This window comes from Lissotriton vulgaris, chromosome 11 (assembly GCF_964263255.1).
Source record: "Lissotriton vulgaris chromosome 11, aLisVul1.2, whole genome shotgun sequence".
NCBI lineage: Eukaryota > Metazoa > Chordata > Amphibia > Caudata > Salamandridae > Lissotriton > Lissotriton vulgaris.
Window position 1 is genome coordinate 160,174,110 of NC_141699.1, and position 27,774 is coordinate 160,201,883.

Consider the following 27,774-nt stretch of genomic DNA (forward strand, 5'->3'; position numbering starts at 1 on the left):
CCATTCCAAAGGGCAAACCACGTGTCCTGAGAATCTGCTGCATACTTTCACTCCTAATATGCCCATTAGGGACCTATCCATGTGGTCCCTCTTGGCAGAGCGGGGACCTTCACCTCCCAATTACCGCTGAAGAAATCGAGCAGGTGATCCGGTCAATGCCCTCTGGGAAGGCCCCAGTCCCGAATCGGTTTCCACTTGAGCTCTTCAAGAGATACTCCTAATTGATTCCGCGTCTGCTGGCAATATACAAAGATGTCTTTGACTGTGGGAGACTGCCCTATGATCTCTGGAGCAGGAGGGCAACAATTTCAGTGATACAGTGATCCTTAAACCTCACAAACCCCCGAAAGACTGAGGTTCCTGCCGCTCAATCTCCCTTTGTCATCTTGAAGTCGAAATCCTGGCTTCGTGCCAAACAGGAGCACTAGACACTTTATGCCGTCTGCACATGGCATTAGTCTGTGCTGATGAACTACTGGGGGATGCTGCACTTCTCCTAGTAGACATACAACGGGCCTTTGACACAGTGCACTGTCCCATTTTGATGGCAGTCCTACACAAAATGCACTTTAGACCCTGGTTTAGGAGGTGAGTGTCCATATTATATACAGAGGTCTGGGCCTAGGTACGAGCCCTCTCGCAGGAATTTCAGATCAAAAGGGGCAGCAGGCAGTGTTGCCTGCTCTACCAGTTATTTGCCCTAGTGATGGAGCCCCGTTACAGTGCTCATATGAGTTGTTGCTAGATTTAGCGGCTTCAGGTGGGAAGGGGGAGTGGAAGATCGCATCTTTGTACGTGGATTATATGATCCACTTCATTCAGAGACCACGAGAAACCATCCCAAAATCCTGACAATCTATGGGGAAGCGTTGGAGCTCAAGGTAAAATGGAATGAGTCAACTGTCGATCACATACGCAGGGTGGTGTACCTGGAGGCAGACCGGGCTCTCGGTTGCGGATGAGAGATTCCGCTCCTTGGGAATGATGGTGGCACTCACACAACAGACCTACTGGGAACTCAACATCACCCCACTAATGGCCAAGGCGAGAATAGATATAGAAGAATAGTTCACACTACCCCTACCCGCTGCCCCCCACCTCGTTTACGGACTTACAGGCACACATCACCAGCTTCCTCTGGGCTGATGGAAAGGCAGAAAACAGACAGCAAAAGGTTGAGATCATCATAAAATAAAATTGCCATTTGATACTAAATAAATGTCCTACAATAGGTGCTCCTCTCTATGCTCTCAAATTTAACAAAAATATTCGGGATACGATTGCATAATCTAACACAGAAATAAAAAGGGAAACGACCACTCTACGGACCAAGCTTGGATTTCGATTAAGGGACCTCCCAACTCATCGCTTCTATTTGGACTACAATTATCAACGCTTCCCTTCTCCAAGGGTCTATACCTGACTCCCTGAAAACCGGGTAAGTCATCCCCATCCTAAAAAATCCACTCTGAATCTAGTAATTCCAGACAATTCAGACCAATTTCTAATATTCCTCTTCTTGCAAAAGTGCTGGAGAAATGTGTGCAATTACAACAAAGCCAACACAGCGCTAATTTCAAATTGCTTGACGATTTCCAATCTGGGTTCAGGCCTAAGCACAGCAGGGAAACTACTATTCTTCATATCATGGATGATGCTCTCCAAGCCCTTGACCAAGGCAAAAACCTGTCCCTTGATCCTTCTGGATCTTTCTCCGGCATTCGACCCAGTCAAACACGAGAAACTTCTCTGACGCCTTGAACACAGGATGGGCCTAGGAAGTACTGTCATCAAATGGTTTGGTTCCTTCCTCCAGAACCGCACCCAGAGATTTTTGGTAAACAACAACCTATCTGCTCCTTCCCCGATATCAATCGGTGACCCTCAAGGCTCTACTCTGTCCCCTACCCTCTTCAATCTCTACTGTGAACCTTTAGGTGAAATTCTTCGTACTGCCAACATCTCCTTCCACATGTACACCGATGATACTCAGATATACATCAAAATCCCTTCTCCTGAGGAGATTACCCATCTAAATGACACCCTGATACTGACTGTTCAATGGCTCGCTAATAACCAGCTCAAACTGAATGCCTAAAAAGCAGAGTTCCTGCTCATCTCCCCCTCCCTAATAACTCCAACGACATCCTGGAATGGATTAACTCAGTCACAGCACTCAACTGCACACAGACCATAGTGGCGTCTGCCAAATCTCTCAGTATAACCTTGGACAGAAACCTGAATATGCGTGAACACATTAACTCGATCGCCAAAACGGCAAGGTTCCATCTGAGCTACTTGAGAAAACTAAAACCCTTCCTTGAAACTGCTGACATAAAAACTGCAGTTCAGGCATTAGTTATCTCCAGAATTGAATACTGCTGCTCTACCCTAGCTGGCCTGCCAAAGACTTCCACGGCCCCTCTAAAAGCTTGCCTAAAACCCAGCTGCTAGGCTCTTATCCGGCTAAACAAAAAATTGACCACATTTCACCACATCTGAAGGCCTTGAACTGGCTTCCTCTTGAAGCCAGAATCAAGCTCAAGCTGGCCTGCATCACACACAAAGCCCTGTAAACGAACTCCCTTGCATACCTCGCCCAGAAAATTGTGGTACCTGGGAAATCCAGAAACTGCCGGTCCTCTAGAGACCTAATGCTCCAGCCACCCCGCTTCCGCAAGGAAAAAACATAACTGAGTGTTCTCTGGGGCTGCACCAAGAATCTGGAACTCGCTACCATCCTCCATCAGTAGAATACCTGCTCTATCAATCTTCAAAAATAAAACTAAAACCTTCCTAATGAGCAAATTCCTCCAATAACTCTCTTTTATCACGCTTACAGACTTTTTATCAGGGCTTTTGTTTCGGTGCATAATCTCCTGTACTGCTCGGCCATCTCTGTGTACCAATTCTCACTCCTTCAAATGTTCTGCCGGTTCTCTCTGCTTTTTGTTATCGTTTGTCCCCTCATATACAATTGCTAGTTTTCCCTTTTTATCGCTAACAATTTGCTTGCTGATTTTGGTACTGCACTGAATATTGTATAAAGCGCTGCTCTAAAAACCTCAAATAAATAAATAAAAAATAAAAGGGTCATCATAAATGTGGTAAGTGCTCTGTGTGCTCATCAACTATTGAAGGAATGGAAATGGTATACAATGGGCAAAAAATCTCCCATTTGGAAATCCCAAATTGCAATATGGAAAATTTGATTTACATTATAAAATGTCAGTGTAAGAAGTCATACGTTGGGAAGATCACACAAGAAATAAAACCAGTTATTATTCAATATAAATCAAGGATCTGTAAAAATATTAATTGCCCCATTGGTTCAACATTACATGAATTAAGACCAAACTGAGAAGGAGATGATGTGGAGCGTTCTAAAACATGTACCTAATAAGAAGAGCAGTGATGTAGAGGTGGCATTACTGAGAGCTGAAGCAAGAAAGATATTGAAACTGCGCCCTGTGGAAATTGACCTGAATGAATTATCTGAGATCAGCAAGATCTACAATGTATTACATCAAGGCATCCTATGGAGCTTATATGATGGAACAGTATCTCCGAGGGACAGTAGCCAATAAACAACATATTATGAATATTTTTAATTATTTCATGTTGCATTTTTATCCTGCCATAAAAATACTCTCTAATTATGCCAAAACTGTACACAGATGAGCGACTGGCAGTCAAGCCGCGCTGAGCAAAAGAAATGTCTTAAACTCCTATGCGTTGGTGAAGCGAACATTGACCTAAGAATTTGCACAAGGAGTCGGTGATGCATGCAGAAAATCGATACGCATAGGTGTATCTTACACCACAGGGAAGTGGCATGTGTGTATGTTTTGTATATAAAATATACTAGCTCCGATGAAGATCTTGGAAAGTGGTTGATGTCCCTTGGAGAGCGAGAGGTGTTGGCTTGCCCAAGAGAGTGCTTTGGTGCCCCATTAGGACATGATTGAACTCTTTTTTGCTTAAGGGCACTGTATGGCAACAGGGCAGGGAACTTTGGATGAATTTGTGTAAAACCTATGAATTTACCATTTTCTCATTGTCAAAAGAGTTCAGTTGGGATATTTTCAATATATCTGAAACAAGGTTTGTTCTTTTGTTAATATATGTAACAAGCCTCTTTTTAGCTATTGTTGTAATTAATGATAAACTAAAAGTGTGTTATTGTAATCTGAAAAAATGTAAATCATGGTTTTTCATATAACATGCTCATAAAGGAAAAATGCTTTGTTTCACTGTGCTTTTGTTTGAAAATTGATTGAATTCTTCCTTTTAGAAGTTGAAGTGATTACAAATACCTGTTGAATGAATTGTTGGGGACATGTTGAAAAAATTCTGCATGTCTTTTAAATAAGTTTTGATATATGGTGAATTAAGGTATTTGCCGCTTGTATTATTTGAAAGTACACCAACCCTCATTGTCCTTAATCGGTCCATCCCCAGCCCCAGCTTGTGTAAACATATATTTAAGTTCACTTAGAGCACGGTGATCAGGGCGAGAGTGGGGCCAGGAATGTAAATAAGGACACTTTTGAAAAACAATCATTTTAATAAATAACTCTCAATGTGGTGATACGGAGGTGAAATGCTTCCCCATGTTAAAGAAATAAACATGATGTCTTGCACCATTCACAAGGCAAACATTTTCAGGGCTTGGATTGTGCACAAGCTTTTAGAGCCAAGCCAGACCCTCGATTCGGCTGTGGCTTGACCATCCCAATTATTTGGGTCGCCCAGCTCTAAGCTGGAGTATCCAGGCATATACATCCTTGGAGAGAAAATATATATTCGGGTGACGGGGTGGATGCTTAGTAGCACCTGAGCCTTGCAGGTGCTGCGAGTTTCTGTGAAGGGGCACTTCTTGGCATGTGCTCAGACTCCGCTTTGTACAGTACGGACATTAGCTGGGATGGTTATACTGCTGTGAAGTAATATTTCTGTGATACGTTAGGGTCACCAAAAAAACCGGGGAAGAAAATGTATACCATACCATAATATGCCTGTTCGGTTAACAGTTTTAGGTCACATATTCGACCCCTTAGTGGCCGAGTGGCAACCTAAAACCTGGTACCACAGCCCTGCTCTAACTTGGAGAAAGGTGAGTTAAGATGCTGTTTGCATGAATTTGATTAGCATTGGAACTGTACGTTGACACCGGGGCAAATACACCATAAACATCCTGATGAAAGCCCAGTACCATGCATGCCATAGATAGGGGATCAAACACGTTGACTATTTAAGTGAGGGTCTTAAGATCATAAAATCCTAGTGATCCCCCCCAATGTGTTTTTAACCTATCCCCACCTTGACCTTGAATAAAGGGATTCCAAGGATCGAAGTGAGGTATTTTTATCTGTAGAATCACTGGTAGGATATAATCAAAGTGCTCCCTGAAATACGGTTGAGTCCACTCTGGCTTTTAGGGGCTAGGGTGGACCCAATCATGAAGCATGCCACTACTACAGTGGGTGAGGGTCATAACGAAAATAATTATTTTCTTTATTAGAATACATTTATCGTTAGTTTGCCTAGAGAAGGAGTTTGATATCCCTCTGTGGCGAGCAATACTTAGATGTGTGTATTATTAAGAGAACTCCGCACACGTGTATCATCATCAGAGTTCTGCACTTTGTAACTTTTGACTCTATTGCTCAACGTAATTATGTGTTTTTGGAGTTCTTACAGAAGTGGCCACTTGGGCCGAAGCACCTTGGCGCAGCAGCTAAGTGCCAAGAATCGTCCAGGGCAGTCCAAGCCTGCTGGCTTCAGAGGCTCATTGGCAAAGAGCAGGGCACTCATCTCTGCAGCAGACTGTCCAAGGTTCATATTTGTTGTTATTTTAATTAGAGTAAAGATGAAAGAATTCCCAATGCCAGACATATCCATGTTTAGCACATAGAGGAACACTATACAGACCTACCAGGATTTTGCAGCTTTGGGTGGCAAAGAACGCCGCCAAAAATTACAAACTTTGCGACACAAAACTTTGAAATTTACATTATTTTTGAGGTGGGCAAAAATATGAGCCTGCCTCAAAAATACAGAAGGTCTGTGCTCTGTCACTGCAGGAAACTGTGCTGTGTCAATCTGTAATGTTGCAGAGTCTCCAGGAGCACAGAGCATGGAACCGGAAGGTGTCTGATGCCAAACAGTAGAATACAATATAACACCATCTCTTTTTGGCATCAAACAACCTGTACACGCCGGGCGGCTGGGGGAGGGGAATGAAGGTGGGGAGGTGGTAGAGAAGGTTGAGGGTATTTTAAAAAATAAGGAGATATGGGGGAGGTTAGGGGTTAATAGGAGACAATAGCGGGTCTAGGGCTAGGAGTGCAAAGGAGGGCAGGGGAGCCTTTCATGGGCCTGCAGAGTCTGCAGGGGGCACACAAACTTGACAAGCGGGCTGCAGGCTAATCGCACAGGAGTGGACTCTGCATTTCAAACATAGGCAACAGAGGGGTTTAACACCTCTGCTGCCGGCCGGCCGGCCTATTGCTCACCCTCCTTTTACTGGTTCAGAGGCTGCATGGAGCCAGTAAAGAGAGGGTGAACGCCATTTTGTTTTGGGGGGTGGGGAGGCATATTTTGCGGGCACTTTTGTCATTAAAATAAAAAATAAAAAAAAATATATATATATATTTTTTTTTTTACAGAAGTGCAAATTTCACGATGTTTGTTTGCAAATCACGGAATCCTGGGGGGGTCTGACTATGTGAAAATCACTGTTGTAAAAGGATTTGTATATATAAAATAAAAAAGTACCTTAATCAGAGTGTGAGCATCAGAGGTACAGTAATAAAACTATTAATCAGTACTTGGCCCATTTTCGATCCAGGGACAAACATACGAAGAGGAATAAAGTGAAAGCGAGTTGCTGACCAATGAGAAGCAAGGAAATGAGAGTGACAAAGTAGTGAAACAGTGGTAAGTAATGGGCGGGCTAAAAAACCCTTTTGCGATTAGTTTTTCTTTTTTTGCAAAACATTAGATCGTAGCAAGGGACAACACATACACAGTCTAAGGCGAGACCTAAAAAAACAAAAAAATCCCCTCTGTTCTGGCAGTCTGTCAGTCACTTGTTCCACAACGGACTAATCTCGATCATTGAAAATCACAGATTAAATGCAAGCAATGCAGTACTGTTACACAAGCACAATAGGTTATAAACATTTTACTGCAAATAAAGTTTCATAATGTAAGCAATCATACATTAATACTTACCAGGCCGCATATTGCTTTTGTCATTTTCTTGAACTTTTTGGTTTTTAGTACACTTGGTGAATCCTCCATTAATGAATACATATCTGGGTCTAGAAACCTATAGACATCGAACAGACCCCAAAAAAACATTAGCAAAGCAGATATTTATTATGATATAACAACTGGATTCCTATTTATTTGTCAGGTTAGAATTTAAAGCATTCACATGAGCTTTGGACATAATGCATAAACTTTTGGGAAATAGTCCAAAATCAAAAATAATTACTGGAATAGTCGAAGAAATCTGCAACATTCTGAGCGCCTAAATGTGGAAGTAGAACTGCAAGCATCTGTACATTTATGCGTGCGCGAGTACATTTTTTAGTCCCTCCATGGAAAAATATTTTTCCTCTAATCCTTCATTAATTATCACGGCACTCACTCCAAATTATTTTCTTGGAAAATCACACCGTACCCTCAGAGGAGTAGATTTCTCCTGGTAACCTTTTTTAGTTGGACCAGAGTCAGACTTCAGTGCACCAACACTTAAGAATCAGGCTCTTGGATAGCACATGGTCATGTGGGACATGCCCCAACAGATTTATTGCATACCACTTGGAGTGTCTGGATCAGTGCAGCAATCGGACCATCATACTTGAAGTTTGTGTTTTTCAGGTTTGGCTTGACAGAGAAGCAGTTGTCAGACTATGTAATGATAAGGAAACAATTGAAAATCCACAATTTATGGAAGAGCTTCTGCTCTGTCAAGCGTTGATTCTACGATTGCAGAATGTATTGTTGCACCCTTTGCCTTGTGGGAAAGCCTATGTTCAATACAACAGGAACGGTAATGGCTAACCAATAGTCAAGGTTTTCGGCCTGATCTGTTGACTATGGAAAGTTACGTGCGAAGGCAATAGGGCTGAATTATTTCGTGTTCAACGTATATGCTAAAGCCAATATGCCTTTAAAGATGGTCTGATTATTTTGTGTTAAAGTTTGTAGAGGGGTATTTTGCTACATGGAATCTGAGATTACCATTGTAGACAATTGTTTTTTCTGTTGGTCACCCCCCACTCCCCCCGTGACAAACCCTGCAGATTAAGGATTTGCATTTTGATAATCCTTGTGACCCATTTTAAGAGTGACTAATAATTGTTTTGCCAACTCTAATTATATGCATATTTATATAATATTGACTGTTTGCCTGAGGGTTGCCTTATGGGGAAGGTTATACTCGATATAGTAGGCCTGTGATGGTAAAAAGTCAATGATCAAGGGATATAGGCCTTATTGGTTCACTGGGAAAATTAGTCAGATGGCGTAGACATGACCCTTTTATTATGAAAAGTTTAATCAAAGGCAGTAGTCCTGACCAATGTATTGTGAAGAAGGGTTGATTAAGCCATTGGGAGTTTACAGGTGTACTCATTACATTGTTAAAGGCTGTAGACAGATATGTTGTAGTTGGAATCTCACAGATTATCAATGACTCTTGCTTTTACACAATTGTAATAAACTATGGGTATACGACTTCCATTTTGATAATCCTTATTAGATCTTCATAGAGATTGAGGCAAGTAATGGGTGGAACAAACTAGTAAACAAACATAAGATCCTGCCACATTGTAGCAAGGCCCACCGTCCTCATCCTGTATTACCACATGCCCCCTAAAGACACCCATGGCGGTCCCAGTGTTGCCTGAGAACACTACTCTCCCATATTTTGGAACACCAAATATTTTGACTTAACTTTGCAGCCAGGTCTCTGACAGATCCGACCGGCATCTATAATTTTAGAAACCCAATCTTGATTTGATATAGACTTTAAAAGCTTCTCAGACTGTCCCATATTATATTGAAACTATTAAATTAAGGTCAAACCAAGTTAATTTGGAGTATCCTCAAACAAGTGTGACCTGCTCCGGAGACTGATCAAAATGGTTCTAGGAAGACTAGTCACTTCATCGACTCAGTTAACTGTCTTATGAGAGTAACCAATAATTTGTGCGAGACACAATGTCAGCTGCAGACAAGTAAATGCTAAACTATATGCCGCCCGGATGTCAGTGATCCCAAAGCTCCTGTAGCCCATTCTGGTCACGGGTTCACTTTGTAGCAGCAGTAGCAAGAGGCTTAGCAGTTGTAATTCATTTATCTAGGGAAGAGTGTAAATCACTGTTGAAACTCTGCCTCTCAATATGGTGGCCGGGTTGAAAGAGAGAACTCCAGTTCTACGATCTCACAGAATTGGGGATTATCATGATGGTTGCCAATAGTTATCTGCTGGCTATACTGTACATCCTACACTAGGAGACGGTGACCTTTCACAACAGACAAGGTACTCCAATGGCACAAGTAAAATCACCAACAAATCAATATTGATGCCCCCCTCCAAAATAAGTTGTGTAAGAGATAAAATATCAATGTGCGCCACCAAAGTAACAAACCCGCACATCAGAAGAGTAAGGAAACCGATGTTTCTTTGGTCAAGCTTCGACTAGCATGTTTCTAGTTTGCAGGCGCTATTCCAACTAAAGACATTCCAGGTCAATAGACGGATAGGATGCTTGTGTCTGATTGGCAAGTGAAGTGGTACAAACTAACCCAATCAGGGCAAAGGCAACAGACAAGCGTCTAAAATAGTAAAGTATTTAAATATTATAGTTAAGACATGGACATATCAGTTGTGCAATGCTGTACATAACACACACCAAATACACTAACATCCACCAGCCACATCGAAATCCCCAGCCTTCAGCAACAAACCTACTGCCTCCCCCATCAAGCCAAACAGGACTACAATGCAAATTGGATAAAACCGTTTCAGAAAAATACAACATGAAACATTCAGTAGTGATACACATGGGGTGCCACATACCTGCAACCATTACAACCACCATCAAGCAGACAAGGACTAAACAATATAATTTTAATCCATGATACCACAGATGGGCTACCGATTGGCCCCAAGATAACAATATTGAGGGCAATGAGCGCTATATTAAAAGTATCACTTTACATTATCGTAGGGCTGAATATACCGGCCAGTCAGGTGAATGGTTTAAATAACATAAATTAAAATAAAATAGCTCCTCCAAGCCAGACAACATGTGAGGACACAATCTCCTCTAATACCACCACCCAGCCAAACCGGACTAAAATGCATACTGAAAAAAATACAACATGAAACATTCAATAGTGTTACACACATTTAGGGCCCGGTGTAGGTAAATCCCATTTACCGATTTTGAAATACCGAATCCTACCGATTCGGTATTTCAAAATCGGTAAATGGTATGTAGGTCCCAACACTTGGTTCGATACCGAATCCTTAGCAATTCTTTAATTACCGATTCGGTAAATACCGAATCGGTAATGCCCATTCATTCCTATGGGCTTTGAAGCCCATAGGAATGATTAGGCATTACCGATTTGGTATTTACCGAATCGGTAATTAAAGAATTCACAAGGGTGCAGGGGGTGTCACTTTGACACCCTCTGGCACCTCCAAAACAGGCATAGGTGCCATGTGGTAGGCATACCTGCCCTAAGGGCAGGTCTGCCGGTCACATGACATAGGTGTGCATGCACACATGTGCATGCACACCGGAATCGGTATTTTACCATGGATTTGTATTCCATGGTAAAATACCGATTCTGTAAGCCATGTGCAGAAGGTACATTGCCTACCTACATTGCATTTTCGGTAATTTTACCGAATCGGTAAATGTTACCGAATCGGTAATTATTTTACCGATTCGGTACATATTAGCGAATCGGTAAATTTCCCGATTCGGTAATGATACCGATTCGGTAAAATTACCGAAAATGTGCCCCTACATCTCGGTAGCCCTTTACCGATCGAAAACGGTCGAAAATTGGTATTTTCGGCCGATTCGGATCGGTAAAGGGCTACCTACATCGGGCCCTTGGTACCAAAGGTCGAAATACTAAAAGCATCACTTAGCAGAACAGGTGGGTTGCATCTAGTGGCCAGCCACAAAAATTATATATGCAAAATCTCATACACCCCCAGCCCAGTCAAGACATGGGGCATTTGTAACCCTAAGGAAAAATATGCAAAGAGTAGAACACCCAGGAGTAGCTCTGATCCCAGAGGATGGTGTGGCTGGAAGTGGAGGTGAGAAAAAGGCAGACCAAAATATGAATTGTTGGGTTCATTGAAGGGAACAAATGCGTGAATTTTATTGGAGCAATAGCTGTATGGCATAGCCCCAGCAGGCACACTTTCCACCTGCTTCATTGTGAAGCGTGCCTCAAAACGTACTCCCAGAATACCCAGACAGCAATAATTAATAATGAAGTGAACTAGAAAGTCCAAGATACAATACTGAAAACAATAAAGAGCCTGGGGCGGGTACAAGGCTCCTATTGCATCATCATTTCTCGGACTGCATTCGCCAGTGCAGCTGTAGAGGAAATCCTTTGAAAGGATAAGCCAAACTTTGTGCTAGGAGTATTCGATATATGCTCCTCTACCTACCCAGCCAGATTCAATGGAATTCTTCAGTCCAAGGACACCTTTTCTAACACCCTAGAGGAGACATGGGAATGGACAGAAGAAAGGCCCCATGTAGGGGTGCGGGTGGGAGCTTTTTCTTAGACACACTCTCCACTCGAAGAAGATAAGGATAGCAGGTTAAGGAAAGGGTGGTCCAGGAAATGTAGTTGTTCAAACCTGGTTTAGCCACATGGCCAGAGACAAGGATGGGGCACACCATGTTGACTGACTTAGTCGATTAACCCCAGCCTTGTAACCCAGAGCAGGGGAGTAATCTTGACACAATCAGCTGAAGCAAAGCCAGCTGGTTAAAAAAAAGCACCCCTGACAACATAGCTTTAAATGAAGTGGCCAGTTAGAACTCGCTGGTGCCACTTGAGAGGTGCTTCATAACATGACACCTGTTCAAGCTGGAGTGGTTGCAGAGAGTGGACATCTGTTGGTGTGAGAAGTGGTCTTGCTGACACGGTTAACCTCGTTCATCCCTCCTTGAGATGTGCCACTTTAAGTATGACGATTAGACGGCACTAAGTTGGGCGCTGGATGTAGGGCCTGAATATTTCTAGGTTGAGACATGCTGTATTGACTCTGTGGGCTTATAGCCCGCAATTGCCTTTTTATTCGTCCCTTTGATTGTCGTTCAAAAATGAGTGCTTGCTAGTGGTTAATCCTTCCTCTTTGTCCCTCCTTTTTAGGTCTCGCCTACGCAGTGCGCATGCACTGAACAGGAGACCTTTAGCCGTCGTGCAGCTCTTTTTCCAAGCACACACTTGTGCTTGAGGCGGCATACAGCTCGCGGGAGTGCGCAGCGGCGGACCACAAGCACAAGTGCGTGCTTTGAAAAAGAGCCCGCGAGCAGTTGTCCTGGGTTTCCGATAGACGAGTGTCTAATCTAAGGAACTCCGCCTTCACTTCTCGCTTTTCTAAATATCGGCAAGTGACCAACCTTTAGCCCATCCACAAAGCTACAGAAATTAACCAATTCAGGTTTACTACTTCGTGAGGAGTTGCCTTACCAAAATTATACATTGAAATTGCCCAATACCTATGATTGGAATCAGAATATAAGCTTCCTGTTTTCAAAGACATGTAGTGGAACATGTACATCCGTTTAGGATAGGAAACCCTAATACATTGAAGAGAACACTAGGACAATAATTTTTCTGGATTCATAAGGACTGAGTCAAATTGGAGTGGGAATAACGACCACTACATCCCGAGAAGGGGTCATCAATGAGATCCCTGTGTTGCCCCGTCCAACCTGTCCTGAAGAAGACTTGCATGGCCCAGGCATAATCAACCGCAAGGCGAGTCGAAACGTCGACACCTATTAAAAACCTGGACCACTAACTATATCTCCCTCTATGATATAGTGCAGACATTTTTTACATCCTATGACTTAGAATAACATTAGGGATCGTATGCGGACTAATTGAAGTGGCCAGGATATATTGTTCCGGCTTTCATTGGCTGGTGTTTTTTGAATCATTTAAAATACCTTTATAATTCTGTGTGATTTCTTTTCCTTTCACCTTACCACGTTCACGTTCTTTTGACACCCCTTTGCTTTACTGCACGCTCTAAATACGGGGCAATGTATATAATAAAATGTACATAATACTGTGAATTCGCTTTCAATACTTCAATATGACAATAGATTAAAAATATTGCATATAGACTTGGAGTTTGTTGCTGTTGCCTATTTCCTTTATGTTCATCATTGATTGAGCAAAACTGTTTAAATAACATACGCCTTTTAATTGAATAAGTTTTGATTTATTGCTCGTTTGGAAATATATAGGTCTCGGACCGTTGTTTGTTTATATTAGTATAATACCCAGGTCCAGCACCTGTTGGGTTACCCCATTTCTTTAATGGCTTGAAAAAGAGCCAACAGCTGCTGCTTCGCGCACGCGCGTGCACTCCCATCACCCCTCCCACTTGTTTACTACTCACGGGCACTCGTTTTTTCAGTGTCTACTAAAGAAACATACCCATATTTCTTGTTTCCCCTACACTTCTCTGTGTTGCTGCCCTCCGTCGCTTCTCTGCAGCTTGCGCAGAGATTTAGGATTTCTTTAATTTATTTCACATGTTTTGCGCGAGTTGTTTCCTTCCTGCTCCCACCCAGCACTTCTTTGCCTTGCTGCCCTGCCCCACACCCCTCCCCACCGTCTCCCTGCTTTCCGTGTGTTTTCCTCTCATTTCCCCTTTCCTGTATATTCATTTCTCTTCATTTTGCAATACTTCTGTCGCCCTTTCTCTTATTCATCTTCCTCTCCTCCTGTTAATCTCTTTCCACTCTTACTCTCATTATTTCCCCTCTCCTCTTCTTAATTTCCTCTTTGTTGCTTTTTCTCTCTCCATCGCTAGTCTTTTGCCTTGTCTCTTTCTGTATGACCATCACCTAGGCACTCATCCTCTATTTGCTTTAATCTGCCTGTGATCACTCTCATTCTGACATGATTTATCTTTTTCCCCACTCTCAATTTCACTCATTCTCTCTCCCACTTCCTCTGTCTCTCTCAAGCATATACACACACATCCTTTCTTTCTCTTTTTTTCTCTTTCGCTGTCACCCTTTGTCCTTCCTGTGGGTATCATTCTTTCTATTCTGTTACTCCCCTCTCATACTAACTCAGACTGCCATGCTCACGTTTATTTCTTCCCCCACACACACCCTATTACCTCAATGTTTAATTCTCTATCTCTGGCCTCAATACTTCAATATTTATCATACCATACTGATTTCAGACTCTGTCCACGCAGTTTCTAATTTACCCCATTGCCATAAATGCAATCTGCCCTCGGAATCTGGCATCTGTTGATTCTGCTCTACTAAGCACTCTACCCCAATCCCGCAAGCTTTTCTGAGACTTGTTATACAAACATATTTATGCAGCAACGTGCAACATTTTAATTTTCATCGTTTTTCCTTCTTAAGTGGCATAGCCAATAGGTCTCGCCTTTGGGACCTTATAAGTGTTTTGCCATGCAACAGTTGATGTTGTTGCACCAGGGATATTGTGCTGCATAACTAAATACTAATAAGGTCCCAAAGGCGAGACCTATTGGCTATGCCAATGCTTGTTGTGTAGGGTTTCCTCCCACAGAGCACTGCCGAATTACTGTTAACATTATGCTTCTGTGTTTATGTGTTCATTTGGGGGACTATTTTGTTTTTTTGATTCCGGTTTGTGTCACTGTTTGCCCGTCACCAAATCCCCCGTCCCGTTTAAATACTGAGATGAAATGTCAGACGCGCTTTTCTAAATTACCTCTTTAATTTTCTTGGACTTCAAAGTGCAAGGATTTCTCCCAAGCCCCTCCTGCTTCGCCACTTGTTGCTTTAACGAGCCTAGGTCATCGGACCTTCAGCAGCCCAATATTGCAGCACTGTTAAGGGCAAGACTTGAGCAACTCCTGTCGCATTTTCTCTGCCGGTTGTTTATATAATGTTAACTCAAGCAACTCAAAGGTGTTGGAGCGCTTTACACGAGTGCTAGTTACATTACACAAGGTCAGATTACATTTTTGGGAGCATTTTTAGAGAGCGTAATCTCACCAGACCCTAAGGTATTGGAGCTCTTTACAAAAGTGGCAGTTACATTACACAAGGTCAGGTTAATTTTTTTTTGTTTTCAGGTGCCCGGAGATTATGTGATGCCGACGCTCTCCCCGTTTAGTCATTATTTATGAATTTGTCTATCTGACAATTGGGAGCATTTTGTTGTTGTTGCTATGTCCAGTGCTCCTATACTTAGGGGATCGGGGACTGGGACTGAGGGCAAGCCAGGGGCTTGCTGGTAAACGGATGGTGCAAGCAGTGTTTTTAATGGACAACTCTGGAGAAGGGTGCCTGGCGAGCAGCGGTCTGGAGAGGAGGGATGACATGTCATTGGAAAAAACGTCTCTGCTTTTTTTCATAGGCTGTTCAGTACTCTAGTGATGCAGACGCACACACAATGTTATGGTGCTGTTGACTTGCACTGAGACACTTGTCTTTCTGTGCATTAAAAAGCCTTGGAATGTTTCCATAAATGTTTCCAGAGGCAAGCATGTAATCCTGAATCACACTGCATGATACAGTGTGTAATAGTTGTATAGCTCTTCAATCCCTGGCGGCCCAGCACCCAGGAAAATGTGCTGCATGGCTGACCACTTATAAGGTCCTAAAGGCGAGACCTAATGGCTATGACATTGCGTGTTTTGTTAGGGGTTACATAGGTAGCAGACTGAGGTCTACTGTTTCCTTTGCCGATGATTTTGGTTCTAATATCTGTATTTTCAGAAGGGAATTGAGTTTACAGTGTCTCTAACAAACAAGCTCAGAGACACGGAAACAGCCTGTGACAGGTAACCCTTGGAGAAGGACTACAGGTGCCCTGGAGTACTGCAAAGGTGTGTTCGGCGTCTGTGGAGGGGCGGAACCCAGGACCTCAGCGAAACCTGGAAGTGGGTAAAGGTTTGCTAGGTGAAGGCTACGAGGCGTTGGGCGGTCAAGGAGGAGAAGCGCGGCCAGGAGGGAGAGAGGGAAACGCGCGGCCAGGAGGGAGAGAGGGAAACCCGGAAGAGACGAGTGCGGTACCAGGACCAGAGACGAGGAGGCGCGGAGCTGACCAGCAGTGTTGGCTATCACAGTGGAAGGCGCTCCGGACGAGGCAGCCTAGGCTCTGTCATCGAGCAACGGCCTCAAGCAAGTGATACAAACAACCGGCTGATTAGGGGCGGGTGGTTTTTCACACCCGCATTTCTCACAGGGCTGTGAAGGAGCTCGTACAGGGCGTTGGAGTGAGGACAGATTCCCTTTGCTAAGAGGGAAGTTCCCAGAAGAAGAGACTCAAGCCGAATCATAGAACCATATCCACCAGAGGACCCGGTGGCACTTGGCAAACTAATAAAACACTCTTTGCTACCAACCTACCGTCTTTCCTCATGGCTTGTCCTGTGACATAGCCACTTCAATTTGGAACTATAAGGTGGCGGGGATTGTTTGTAAGTTTTAGTTTCATTCTTGTGACATCAGCCACTGGCTCACTGGCCTTTAGGGACAGCACCTACAGACATCCTTGGGACTCCTGTAAGCGGGACACTCCAACTATCATGAAATAACATGACAGCTATGCAGAAATATCCTAACTCAAGGTTCTATCCAGGAATGTCGTTGAGTTAAGAACAAAATTAAGGTGGTGAGACTCTTATATAAGCATATTTCACTCCCCCACACCCCACCCTCCTCTGGGATCTTAGGATGTGACCATTAAATACAAAGAATTTGCAAGTCCTGAATACGCTAGTGAAAGAATGCTGGAGAGGTGACCTGGAAAATGCATACACGGTACTACTAGTAGATGAGGTCTGAGGGTTATTTCTCATTGCTCCTTGCCCTCCATAGTCAGACAGGGACCAAGACTATTATAGGTTTGGATTTGTATTGTTAAAATTAAACACAGTGAATGTTTCATACTGGACTTCAATAGAGTGAACAACTCAGAAGGTGGGGCCATTCATAAATGAAGGATTTTATGCTCACACACATTATCGTTTCAGCTTATAGCAACCTGCCCGAGTTTGCTAAAAAAAAAAAATGTTTACAAATTTAACACAAATTATGTATGTGGAATTGCGGACAACCCTGAACTCTATCCTCGGACACTTCCCTGATAATGTGCCTTAATGCTACCCATCCACATTCTTTTACACAAGATCCTGCTCGTTTCATGTTAGATGCTTCGGCTGTCTGCACATGCAAGTAGCAGTTATGCCTTCTTAGCATCTAACCGTAGTCAGTACCTAGAGAGCAGATTTCTTCAGTTTCAATTGCAATGTAAATAGCAATACTGTAGTCATTTCTGGGTTTTCAACAATTTTCCAAATATCAACATGAAGAACGCTGGTATCCAGTTTAGGGCACACCCGAAATATTACACTGCATTACTAGGTTACGTTTTAACACTTAATCAAAACTTACTTTTCTATTTCTTTTTTAGCCTTCTTGCTCAACAGGTCCATCTTTGTCATTATGTTAATCTGTGGAATCTCCAGTGATACCATAGCACTGAGGGCTGCCAGGACGCCAGAAATAAACTAAAGATGAAAAGAAAAATATGATTGACACATTTTTATTAAACGCTTTATATTTGTGATTATTGCAACTGTCCATCCATTTTTATAAAGTGTGTTAAACAAAAAGAGGGTTACTGCCATTAAAATAACCACAAAATAAAAAAGACCACTACAAAGCAACAGGTTAAGGAAAACTTGCAATGATATGCTTGCTAGTGCCACCTTTCTGTACCTGTTTAGGGTACTTTGATCAAATTCACAATCGAGTGAAATTTACAAAATGTTGGAGCATAGGGAATTTAGTAAATTTTTGCTGTAAAGTCTCAGAGAAAAAACTGATATCAAATCAAAACATGGTTAGTTATAAGCAAGTCATTTTGTTCAAGGTTTCTTAATTTAATTCTAATGCATCATAATATCAATAAGAATTCCAAAATTACAACTTAATCAGAATTGGGCTTCTTAATTAACATTATTCGAGGATTTGAACACGAAACAGCACTGAAGCTTGTATACGGGATCCTGTATTTATAACAATAGTAAAAGAAAGCCGGTGGGGTAAGAAGTGAGAAATAAAGGATAAACACTGACAGAGTCAACATATTTTGACTTTAAATGGCAGAAATATTGGCTTTGCCAATGCTTGCTGCCCCAGAATGCAAATAAATGCATTGAAAGGCATGCCCATGCATAGCTTGAAATATTGGAATGGGTTTCCTACCTCAAAACCAATTCCCAGATGAAAGTCCTGCATCATGCTGCATGCACACGTCACAATGCACACTTCAATCGCGGACATGTGTGCCATGACGTGTGTGTCCATCATGAGACGATGGTCATTTTAACTTACCATTGTACTATACGAAACAGCATCTTAGAAGGGTTAATTGAAGTGTTTAAAGCAAATAATCATCAGTGTGAAAAAGGGCGTGAGAAGCCCATGGCAGCTACCTAGCCAGAGAAGGCAGTGGGTGTTGGAGAGGAGGCTAAGTGAGAGGCAACTTGGACAGGAGAGGGTGGGGGATGGAGAAGCAAACGGACAATGATGAGTGGGTGGGCTTTGATTGGGAAACAATCAGACAATGGAAGGTGGGCAGGTATGGAGAAGAAAACAGTCAACAGAAGATGGGTGGATGGAGAAGCAAAGGGTCAACAGAAGATGGGCAGGCGGGAATGGAGAAGCAAACAGACAGTGGATGGGGATGGAAAAGTATACAAGACAATGAGAGGGGTTCCGGGAAGCAAGAGGGGCAAGAGAAGGAGGGCAAAAGGAAAAACGTCAACTGAGGGAGGGAGGGTGAGGGGAGAAATGCGTTGGTGAGAAAGAGGAACACAGTAGACGTGGGACAATGCTAGAAAACACACGCTCTTTTAGAGTCCTTAAATTAAATGAAAAATTACCACCTGAAGAGAGAACAGTGAAAGGATATAAGTAATGGGTCCATGTGGGAATGGACAAACACCAGAAGTGTAAGAACACGCTAGAGATGCTGACCAATAAGTCGTAAATGCAAGTGACAAAGCCAACCAATGGCAAGCAATGCTAAGCCCACTGTAATCTAACAATATTCCTAGCAACAGACAGCACAGGCGCTTCAAAGAGAGACAGACACAGAAATCACATGCACTCTCATGGATTGCTTAACACAAGGCAAAAGAAAACAAGCATTGGCATAGCCAATAGGTCTCGCCTTTGGGACCTGCTGCATAACTAAGTACTTATAAGGTCCAAAAGGCGAGACCTATTGGCTTTGCCAATGCTTGTTAGAGTGGGCTGCTTTCATGCTAATAACAGAGCTAGCCAAAAGGAGCCTAAGAGCCAACATTTATTGTTGGTTCATCAAATGTGTTTTCCCTAATCTTCCACCCTCTTATTTTTGGCAGGAGACATTTCAGAGTTATGTTTTGAGTAGTTATATCGGTTGTCATCTCACTTTTATAGATGATAAACTGTAGGCGTTTCCTTTTTTAATAAATTTGTATTTAGGCATTACTTTAAAGATAACCAGTAATAGCCCATAAAACCACTGATAAAGACCTGAAGTAGCATATAGTTCTCTTTGGTCATTTTGGGATTGCACTAATTTTCAGGAGCACGTATTTAAGACTTTTATCACTGGGGAATTGCAACATAAACAGATTAGCAAGTTAATTTAAAGTACTCCCTAAATCATACAGTCGAACTCCCAAGTGGCCCTGCTTAAATTAATGTCATATATAGTCTGCATCGGTTCCCCAAAGATGTAGATTTTGAAACGCCAGCTATTACAGATTTTAAGTGATGACATTCTGATTTAATCGAGAACAGAAAATATGATCACCTTAGCCAAGCCTCAAAAGAATTGCACTTAAAACTTTTTCTAATTTAAGAAAGTGCATCTTCCATGATTGCTTTGTTTTCTGGCTTTCCAGAAAGGCACATTTTCGGCGGGAAGATGAATGTTGACGCCGATGCAGTTATACAAGCATTGACCACTTTAAAATGGAGGTTCCCGTGCCATGCAGCTTGTATTGTGATCAGTCTCTGTTCTGTTTTAGGTCTCGCCTGTCGATGCGCATGCACATCGAGCAAGCGAGAGTATTGGGACTTATCCACTCTTTCCCCAACTTGCAAGGAATCGTGGCGATTCCTTGCAGTGCCCGTGACTTTTAAGCTCAATGCGCATGCGCATTGAGCTTAAAAGCGCGTGCACATCAGTTCCCTCAGCCGCACTCCAGGCCCCTGCTGCTTTCACACCCCCTCCCTGCTCCGCCCCCTCCCCTGCCCGCCGTCTGTTCCCTCAGCCGTCTGTACCCTGCTGCTTAACACCCTCTCCCCCGCTCCGCCCCCTCCCCGCCATGTCGCATTTCTCCTCCCCCCTCCCCACAGCAATGCCCTCCTAACAACACACACACCCTCTCCCCCGCTCCGCCCCCTCCCCGCCATGTCGCATTTCTCCTCCCCCCTCCCCCCTCCTGGGTCAGGTTACCCTGCTTTCTCTTTCGCTTTTTTTCAACCACATTCCACTATGGACTGGGACTTGTTTACTGTGCTTGTGTTAACAGGGGTGGGGGAATCATATCGCCCGACGCCCGAGCCAGGCTGTTTTTATCTAAGGGCAAGAAGATTTAATGTCTATTTTGTCCGACGGACTAGTAGACATTAAATCACATTAATAAAACTGGCTGCGTGCACCCTGGGACTCACAGCCAATCAGAACAGTTTGACGGGAGCCTTTGGAGGCCTCTGATTCGCTAGCAGCTGGGCTCTGTGCAGTGATTGGCTGACGGAGTGAAACATCACTCTGCCTCAGCAAGCTGTAGTTCGTGGCCGCGGCAAGGAAACACACATCAAGGTAAAATGTATAAAAATAAGCATTGCCATAGTGTGCCTGCCATAGAGTGTTCCAAAGTGTTATATTTTTCACAGCTAAGCTGCAGGATCGCTCTGAAATTTGAAATCTGCTTCAGCACTGTGCCCCCGCGTTTTATGCGGTCTCAGTCACGCTCTAATAGCGCTGAAGCAGAGAGCCCAGTAAAGCGCGGGCTCTCATCGCTGCTTTGGAGCGTGACTGCGACAGTATAAAACTAACGCGCTTTCTGCAGCCATAAGCCTCGTAACATTACACAGTCTGTCACAGCAACAGGCGCACCAGTTCTTATTTGAAGCTGCAGGACGGGGGTCCGACATAAAATGAAACTCGACCCCGAGCCTGACCAAGGGCCTCAGACAGGGACTTCCGATCGATCGGCCTGGAGACAGTATTTAACAGGCTGCAAATGGTCTCAAGCCTTAATGTGAATTCAACTGCCTTGAATTTCTTTTCCCCGACTGGTCGTGCGTTACTCTAGTGCATGCCACTGCACTGCTCACGTATGTACAGCACACTGTGTCTGCCTGAGAAGAGGACAGTCCCTGCTGAGAGCGGCAGTCACGCTGTAAAACACCGCCGCAGGCATATAAAAGTGGCGCACCTTTTATTATCACATGAAGTGCGCAGACCTACGTCTGTTCTCTGCCGAGGGTCACACGGCGTCTGCTTTACTCTGGGAATACACAGTGCTGCTGCTGTCCTTCTATGCAAGACAAAAAACATTAATTGCTGGGAAAATAGTTTCATTTGCCATCTGCTGAATATGTTGCGGTTGAGATTTAAGAAATATTCATTTTCTGTAATGTTTCGCTTTATGCTGTCTGTGACGGTCCCCTCGGTCCAGGTCATGAACACGCCCCGTTTCCACAGCTTCCCCGGTGTTTGGAGGCAAGCCTGGACTACAAGGCCCATAATGCATTGGGTTGTATAATGAACACCAGGTGCTGGAGGCCACGGAGTGAGGCGGCAAGCAGAGAGCCCAGTAAAGCGCGGGCTCTCATTGCTGCTTTGGAGCGCGACTGCGACAGCATAAAACTAACGCGCTTTCTGCAGCCATAAGCCTCGTAACATTACACAGTCTGTCACAGCAGCAGGCGCACCAGTTCTTATTTGAAGCTGCAGGACGGGGGTCCGACATAAAATGAAACTCGACCCCGAGCCTGACCAAGGGCCTCAGACAGGGACTTCCGATCGATCGGCCTGGAGACAGTATTTAACAGGCTGCAAATGGTCTCAAGCCTTAATGTGAATTAATGATTGCTCTAACAAAATCCGTTAGTGAGCCACTGCCAAGCATCCTTTCAGGAGGACGTTGGGAGGATAAAAATATAGTACCAAAATTAGAAAGCAGAACAGCGCTACCCTATCGAATGTTCCCTTTTATTAATGTTAGGTAAAAGAATGCACAAAAGAAGCTGCAGCTTGCGGAGACTGCGTGCGAGCAAGTTAAGGATTGCTGACTGGGTGGTTTTCCGTTGCTGTAGGTTATAAGTTTGATGGGATGGTCATTGTCTTGTATTAGCGTGGCTTTTGGCATAGTCTGTGAGCGTTGCCGAGTTAAGATAGGCCAGCCTGTATCATTAAAATAGTTAAATACACATAAAGTCCCACCCAACTGCTAGACTCTTGTTTATGAGAGTGCAGTGACACAGTTGAGCGCCACTTCATTTAGTTCCTTCAGATCATTTTAGCACTTGCTGCCTCGTTCCTGGTCTCCAGCAACTTCCAGACATCAATTTAAACGTCAAGAAAAGTCTCGTGATTAATGGGCTTCCTGGAAAGAGACCGAGGTTTCTCTGGTGGAAAGTTTGACTCATCCTAAGGCAGCGCAGAGGGTTAAACTGCCTGCTGCTAAGAAAGTGTACCATGCAGATAAGAAGTGCAGCATATGATGTAAATATGTCAGTGGGTTACTGCTTCTGTAAGAGCTCCTTTTGTTATTTGTCTTTTATAATTCAAAATCCTAATATAGAACATTGAGCTATTAACTGTCACCCCAGAGCTGCTGCAAACTGCAAGGTATATGTTAGCGCTGCATGTTTTTTTGCCCTGTCTTTCATTATCCTAATCTTGTGAAAAGGGTTAATTTGGTTCTTATCATGAAAAAGAACTCTTAACAATGATGTTCGTTTTAAATTCTTAATTTGGGCCTTTCCTTAATAAGACCTATTAACTATATTGCCTATACCAGGGTCGATGACCTGTCACTCCTACACCACACCTTGTAGTACTGTCTGATGTAACATTTCTATACAATGATATACACACCTATGATTGTCTCTGTGCAATGTGTGCGTGGTATAAAGTGCTCTGACACCTTACACTGGTATGAGTCAGTGGTTCTATAACCTATATATTGCTTGTCAAGTTTTTCTTAGCATTATTATTGCAAATCATTTAATGGTTTACCAATGAAACAAAATATATTAAACGTTTTTCTGTCAGCCCTTATGTTTGATGCATGGACGGGAGTAGGTGGGGCAAGTGGATTTTACAGGACATGTAGATCTCAGTGGCATTTTGTCCCTTGGACAAGTAGATTATTTAGAAAATTCCACACCCCTGTGTTAACATGTCTTTCCTGTGCGTATAGCAAGGCTTGTTATGTTGTGGTTCGCGTTTTTTGCTTTCCCCAGAGTTCTTCGTTTATACATGTCCCTGCATGTTTGCTTTGCCCATGTCCCTCGGTGTTGCTGTGCCGGAACATGTTTTTTGCTGTTCTTCGGGTCTGTGTCTATTTACCGTTCCTATGTGTTTGTATTTTCCATGCCTGGGTTAATTTGTGCCGTTTTCCGTGTTTCTGAGTGAGTGAGTGAGTGTGCGTGTGTGTGGGTGGTGTGTGCGTGTGTTCGTTGGACCCTTCGTCTTTGCTGTGCTTGAGTTTAACTTTGCTTCGTGTGCTCGTTTTTTGCTTTCCCCAGAGTTCTTCGTTTATACATGTCCCTGCATGTTTGCTTTGCCCATGTCCCTCGGTGTTGCTGTGCCGGAACATGTTTTTTGCTGTTCTTCGGGTCTGTGTCTATTTACCGTTCCTATGTGTTTGTATTTTCCATGCCTGGGTTAATTTGTGCCGTTTTCCGTGTTTCTGAGTGAGTGAGTGAGTGTGCGTGTGTGTGGGTGGTGTGTGCGTGTGTTCGTTGGACCCTTCGTCTTTGCTGTGCTTGAGTTTAACTTTGCTTCGTGTGCTCGAGTCCATGTGTGTTTGCTTTTTCTGGGTAATGGTGTTTGCTAGCAGACCGGTTTTCTTGTGTGTTTGCAGGCCCTGTCTTCAGAGACCTATTTCTGTTTGTTGTGTCGCGATCATGTGTGTCTTTCCTGTTCCCCACTCCTTACGCGTTTATTGTTTCTGAGTTGTTGGGTCGACCAGTAGACCATACAACTTATATCTGATTAACCAAGCATAGATGTGCCCGTGAACATATGTCGAGAAGGGCGTGTCCAGGCACAAGGTAAACGTCAGTATAGAGAAATGAAGGGGGAAGGCCGGAAAGTGTTTTTTGTAACTTTATTCACTGCCTCGGTAAAGCATTTTTAATTAAAATCAAGGCAAAAAGGACCAGTGAAAGGTAAATAATGAAATGGTTTCAAAAATTCCGACACTATTGGCACCTGTTTTGGCGAGTGTTATAATATATATATATTTTAGTCCAAGTCAGAAAATGTGCTGGCCAACTCGAGCGTGGCTGTGTTTCTGTGTGAATCGCGCTGCCCGCCTCTTGTTTTGTCTGGGAAGGCCTGACTCATTCCTGTCAGGCTGGCGCCGACAGATCCGCGATGAATCCGTCTTTATTCTATTTCCTCGCATGAAGTTTTACCATGAAACATACGGGTGCTCCCAGTGAAACCCTGGGCCTGTTTTCGGATTGACCTCTTTGTTTATTAGTTTGCGTTAATCTGGAAACGAAACAGCACATGCCACAATTAATAACCTCTTCATTCTTCTTATTAAAAGGACATTAACGTTGTGAACTTGGTGTTCGGTGGGCAGATGAAGTTCGGGGGCTAGTTAAAATTTCAGGGCGCATTTACATTTTGCTGCACTGAAAATAACTCACCCACTAAAACACAAAACTGCTATTGAGCAAGGAATTGAACATGTAAACATATGGACTTTGTATACTGATGAAAGAAAATCTCACCAGCATGCAACAGGGTGCAGTTAAGAGTCACAGTATTTTATTTTTATTTTTAGGTTTGGTATTAACCAATATATAAAATGATATACTCAGTGTACTTCCTCAGAGGGTCTTTCAGTCATCCCTCATCATCCACTGATTTGTTGTTGCATCTTTGACGTTTTCTTTTCTCTATTACAGTATCAAGCAATAGGTCAACCTTTGGCTAACTTCACTGTAGGCAGGGGCACTAGAATTATGTGGTTCTGTGGCTGCAGATTTTTCACATAGTTAAGGATTCGCCGCAGTTGCCTCAGTCATAATCTATCATCTGGTGCATTTTCTGCACAGTTTAACAAAAAAGAAATTGTCTCTAGCTCAAATGGATCAAAAGTTACAAATAAATGTGTTGATAAGTGTTTACCCGCATTGGAAGATACTTTTCAAAGGTGTACTGGTCATCTTGCAGTTGCTTATTTACCCTCACCCACACTCACCCTCAACGCGTCACCCTCACTCACCCTCAACACCTCACACTCACTCACCCTCACCCTCTCTCACCCTCTACCCTCACTCACCCTCAATACCTCACCCTCAATACCTCACCCTCACTCACCCTCACTCACCCTCACCCTCAACCCCTCACCCTCAACCCCTCACTCACCCTCACCCACCCTCACCCTCACTCACCCTCACTTGAGTTAGAGCTTTTAGAAAGGTTTATGGCTTTTTTTTTTTTTAATTCTTTAGCATTGGCTACAGGAAACAAAAATGCTAAAGATTTACAAAAAAACCCATAAACAATTCTAAAAGCACTAACTCTAATGCTGCGAGACCTATTGCATTTCCAATGCTTGTTTAAACGGGTTTGGGGAGATCAGCTGCAGTGAATTTCCTAAAAGGTTTCTCTTCCCACTTTCGTTAGCCTGTTGAAAAGAAGTGGTGAATTGGCCATAGTTGCAACTCTAAGTGTCGCAAGAAGAGGGCTTTCGTAGCTCGCTGTGCCGTAGGAATCGAGCTGCACCTAAATGCTGAAGCCCCCTATGGTCAACGCTTTTGGGGTTGCTTGTTTTCGCTTACAGAGGGGAGGCAGACTAGCAGTTATGGAGCGGGGCCAAAACGGATTGGGATGTGGCTAGTTTTTGTAGTGGCACAGGGAGCAAACAAGCATTGGCAAAATCTGCTCTTGCTTTGCTAATGCTTTTTAGATGGCAGTAACTTTTATTATTGTCCACATTTGCAAAACCAGTATCGGCGACAGGCCTTTTGAAGTTTTAGTTATATTCTTTCAAGGGGTCTGCACCTTGATTGACTCAGCATTGTGGGGAATTTGAAAGCAATATAAGCATGACTGGTTTCGCTATTGATGGCTTTGCAAGTACGAGCACAATTTTATAGATTTTTTTTTAAATATTGTTTTTCATGTGCTGTGCTAGCGCAATTTAAAAATAATCCACTTTGGCCAGAGTGGCTGGGATTAAATCAAGTGTTACACACTGCAGTCCACAGTAGTTGCATCGTTTTGTGGGATATGTTGATTCTGTTGTGTGAAATACTGCCCAAAGCCAGGTACTGTTACTAATTTCAAGCAGTATGGCTTAATTTGCGCAACAGCAGAGGAAGATAGGAGAATTGAGTGCTGTTTTATGTTATTGTTTTTCCCACTGCAGCCTACATGTGCTGTCCTCCCACTGCGGTGGCAGAATGAACTGTCAGTGAGGGGTTTGTGATTCATAGTTTAATTAACAGGATTTTCTTAAAGGAAATATTAAAATGTTACATGCGCTCCTTTTGCTAAGCAGCAAGCGCCCCCACCATCAAACCATTGTGCAAGCTTTAGACAAGTGAAAGGATTCGCGATCAGGTGGTATTCTTGAAGGATCGCCCTCTCGATGCAGCTGTCAATGTGAGGAAAATGCTGCTGGTGGATTGCAATAAACTCAAATGTTGCCATGGAAACCATTGCATCACAGCCTATGTGCGACATTCCACTTACTCCAGCAAACAGCCTATTTGTATATTACTTGGTTGTGAGATAGATTTCCCATCCAATATTTTTTTTCAATGTACTTGATCTGAAATGTAATAGCGGGCTGGCACAAAAATGACCTGTTTATGCACACAGCTAGGTCATGAAACATTAGTCTTCTGGCCTGTGTCTGCCACTGAAATAAAGTATCGCTAGCAGCAAGGCTGACGTTTCACCTCAGTCCAGACTTGCATCAACCCTCTGCTATCACAGCACGAGGAGTGCTCGCAGCTTTGCCATTGCATCTCGTCACCCGAACCACAATCTGCTCTACCCTTACTTTTTCTACTCTAGTCCTCTCCAACGGGCCCCACACAGTTCTTTGTTAATGCCGCTTATGCACGACCTACAGTATTCCCTCTCCTCGCCTTCCTTTCCTTCAGCGCGCCGACAGAACCCTGCCTTAACTCGCTAACTTTCAACTGAGTTGCAGTTATGGGGAATACTGTTTTCTACAGTATGACAGAG

General features: G+C 43.3%; 1 protein-coding gene across 1 annotated transcript in view; it reads right to left on the reverse strand.

Moving 5' to 3' along the window:
- GPN3 (GPN-loop GTPase 3) overlaps positions 1 to 27,774 on the reverse strand; it is a 95,711-nt gene that overhangs the window by 18,346 nt on the left and 49,591 nt on the right. Inside the window, exons 5-6 of the mRNA XM_086943017.1 lie at positions 17,715 to 17,830; positions 7,240 to 7,336 (exon numbers count right to left, since the gene is read on the reverse strand). Coding sequence (XP_086799143.1) covers positions 7,240 to 7,336; positions 17,715 to 17,830 — 213 coding nt within the window. The remainder of the gene's footprint in view (positions 1 to 7,239; positions 7,337 to 17,714; positions 17,831 to 27,774) is intronic.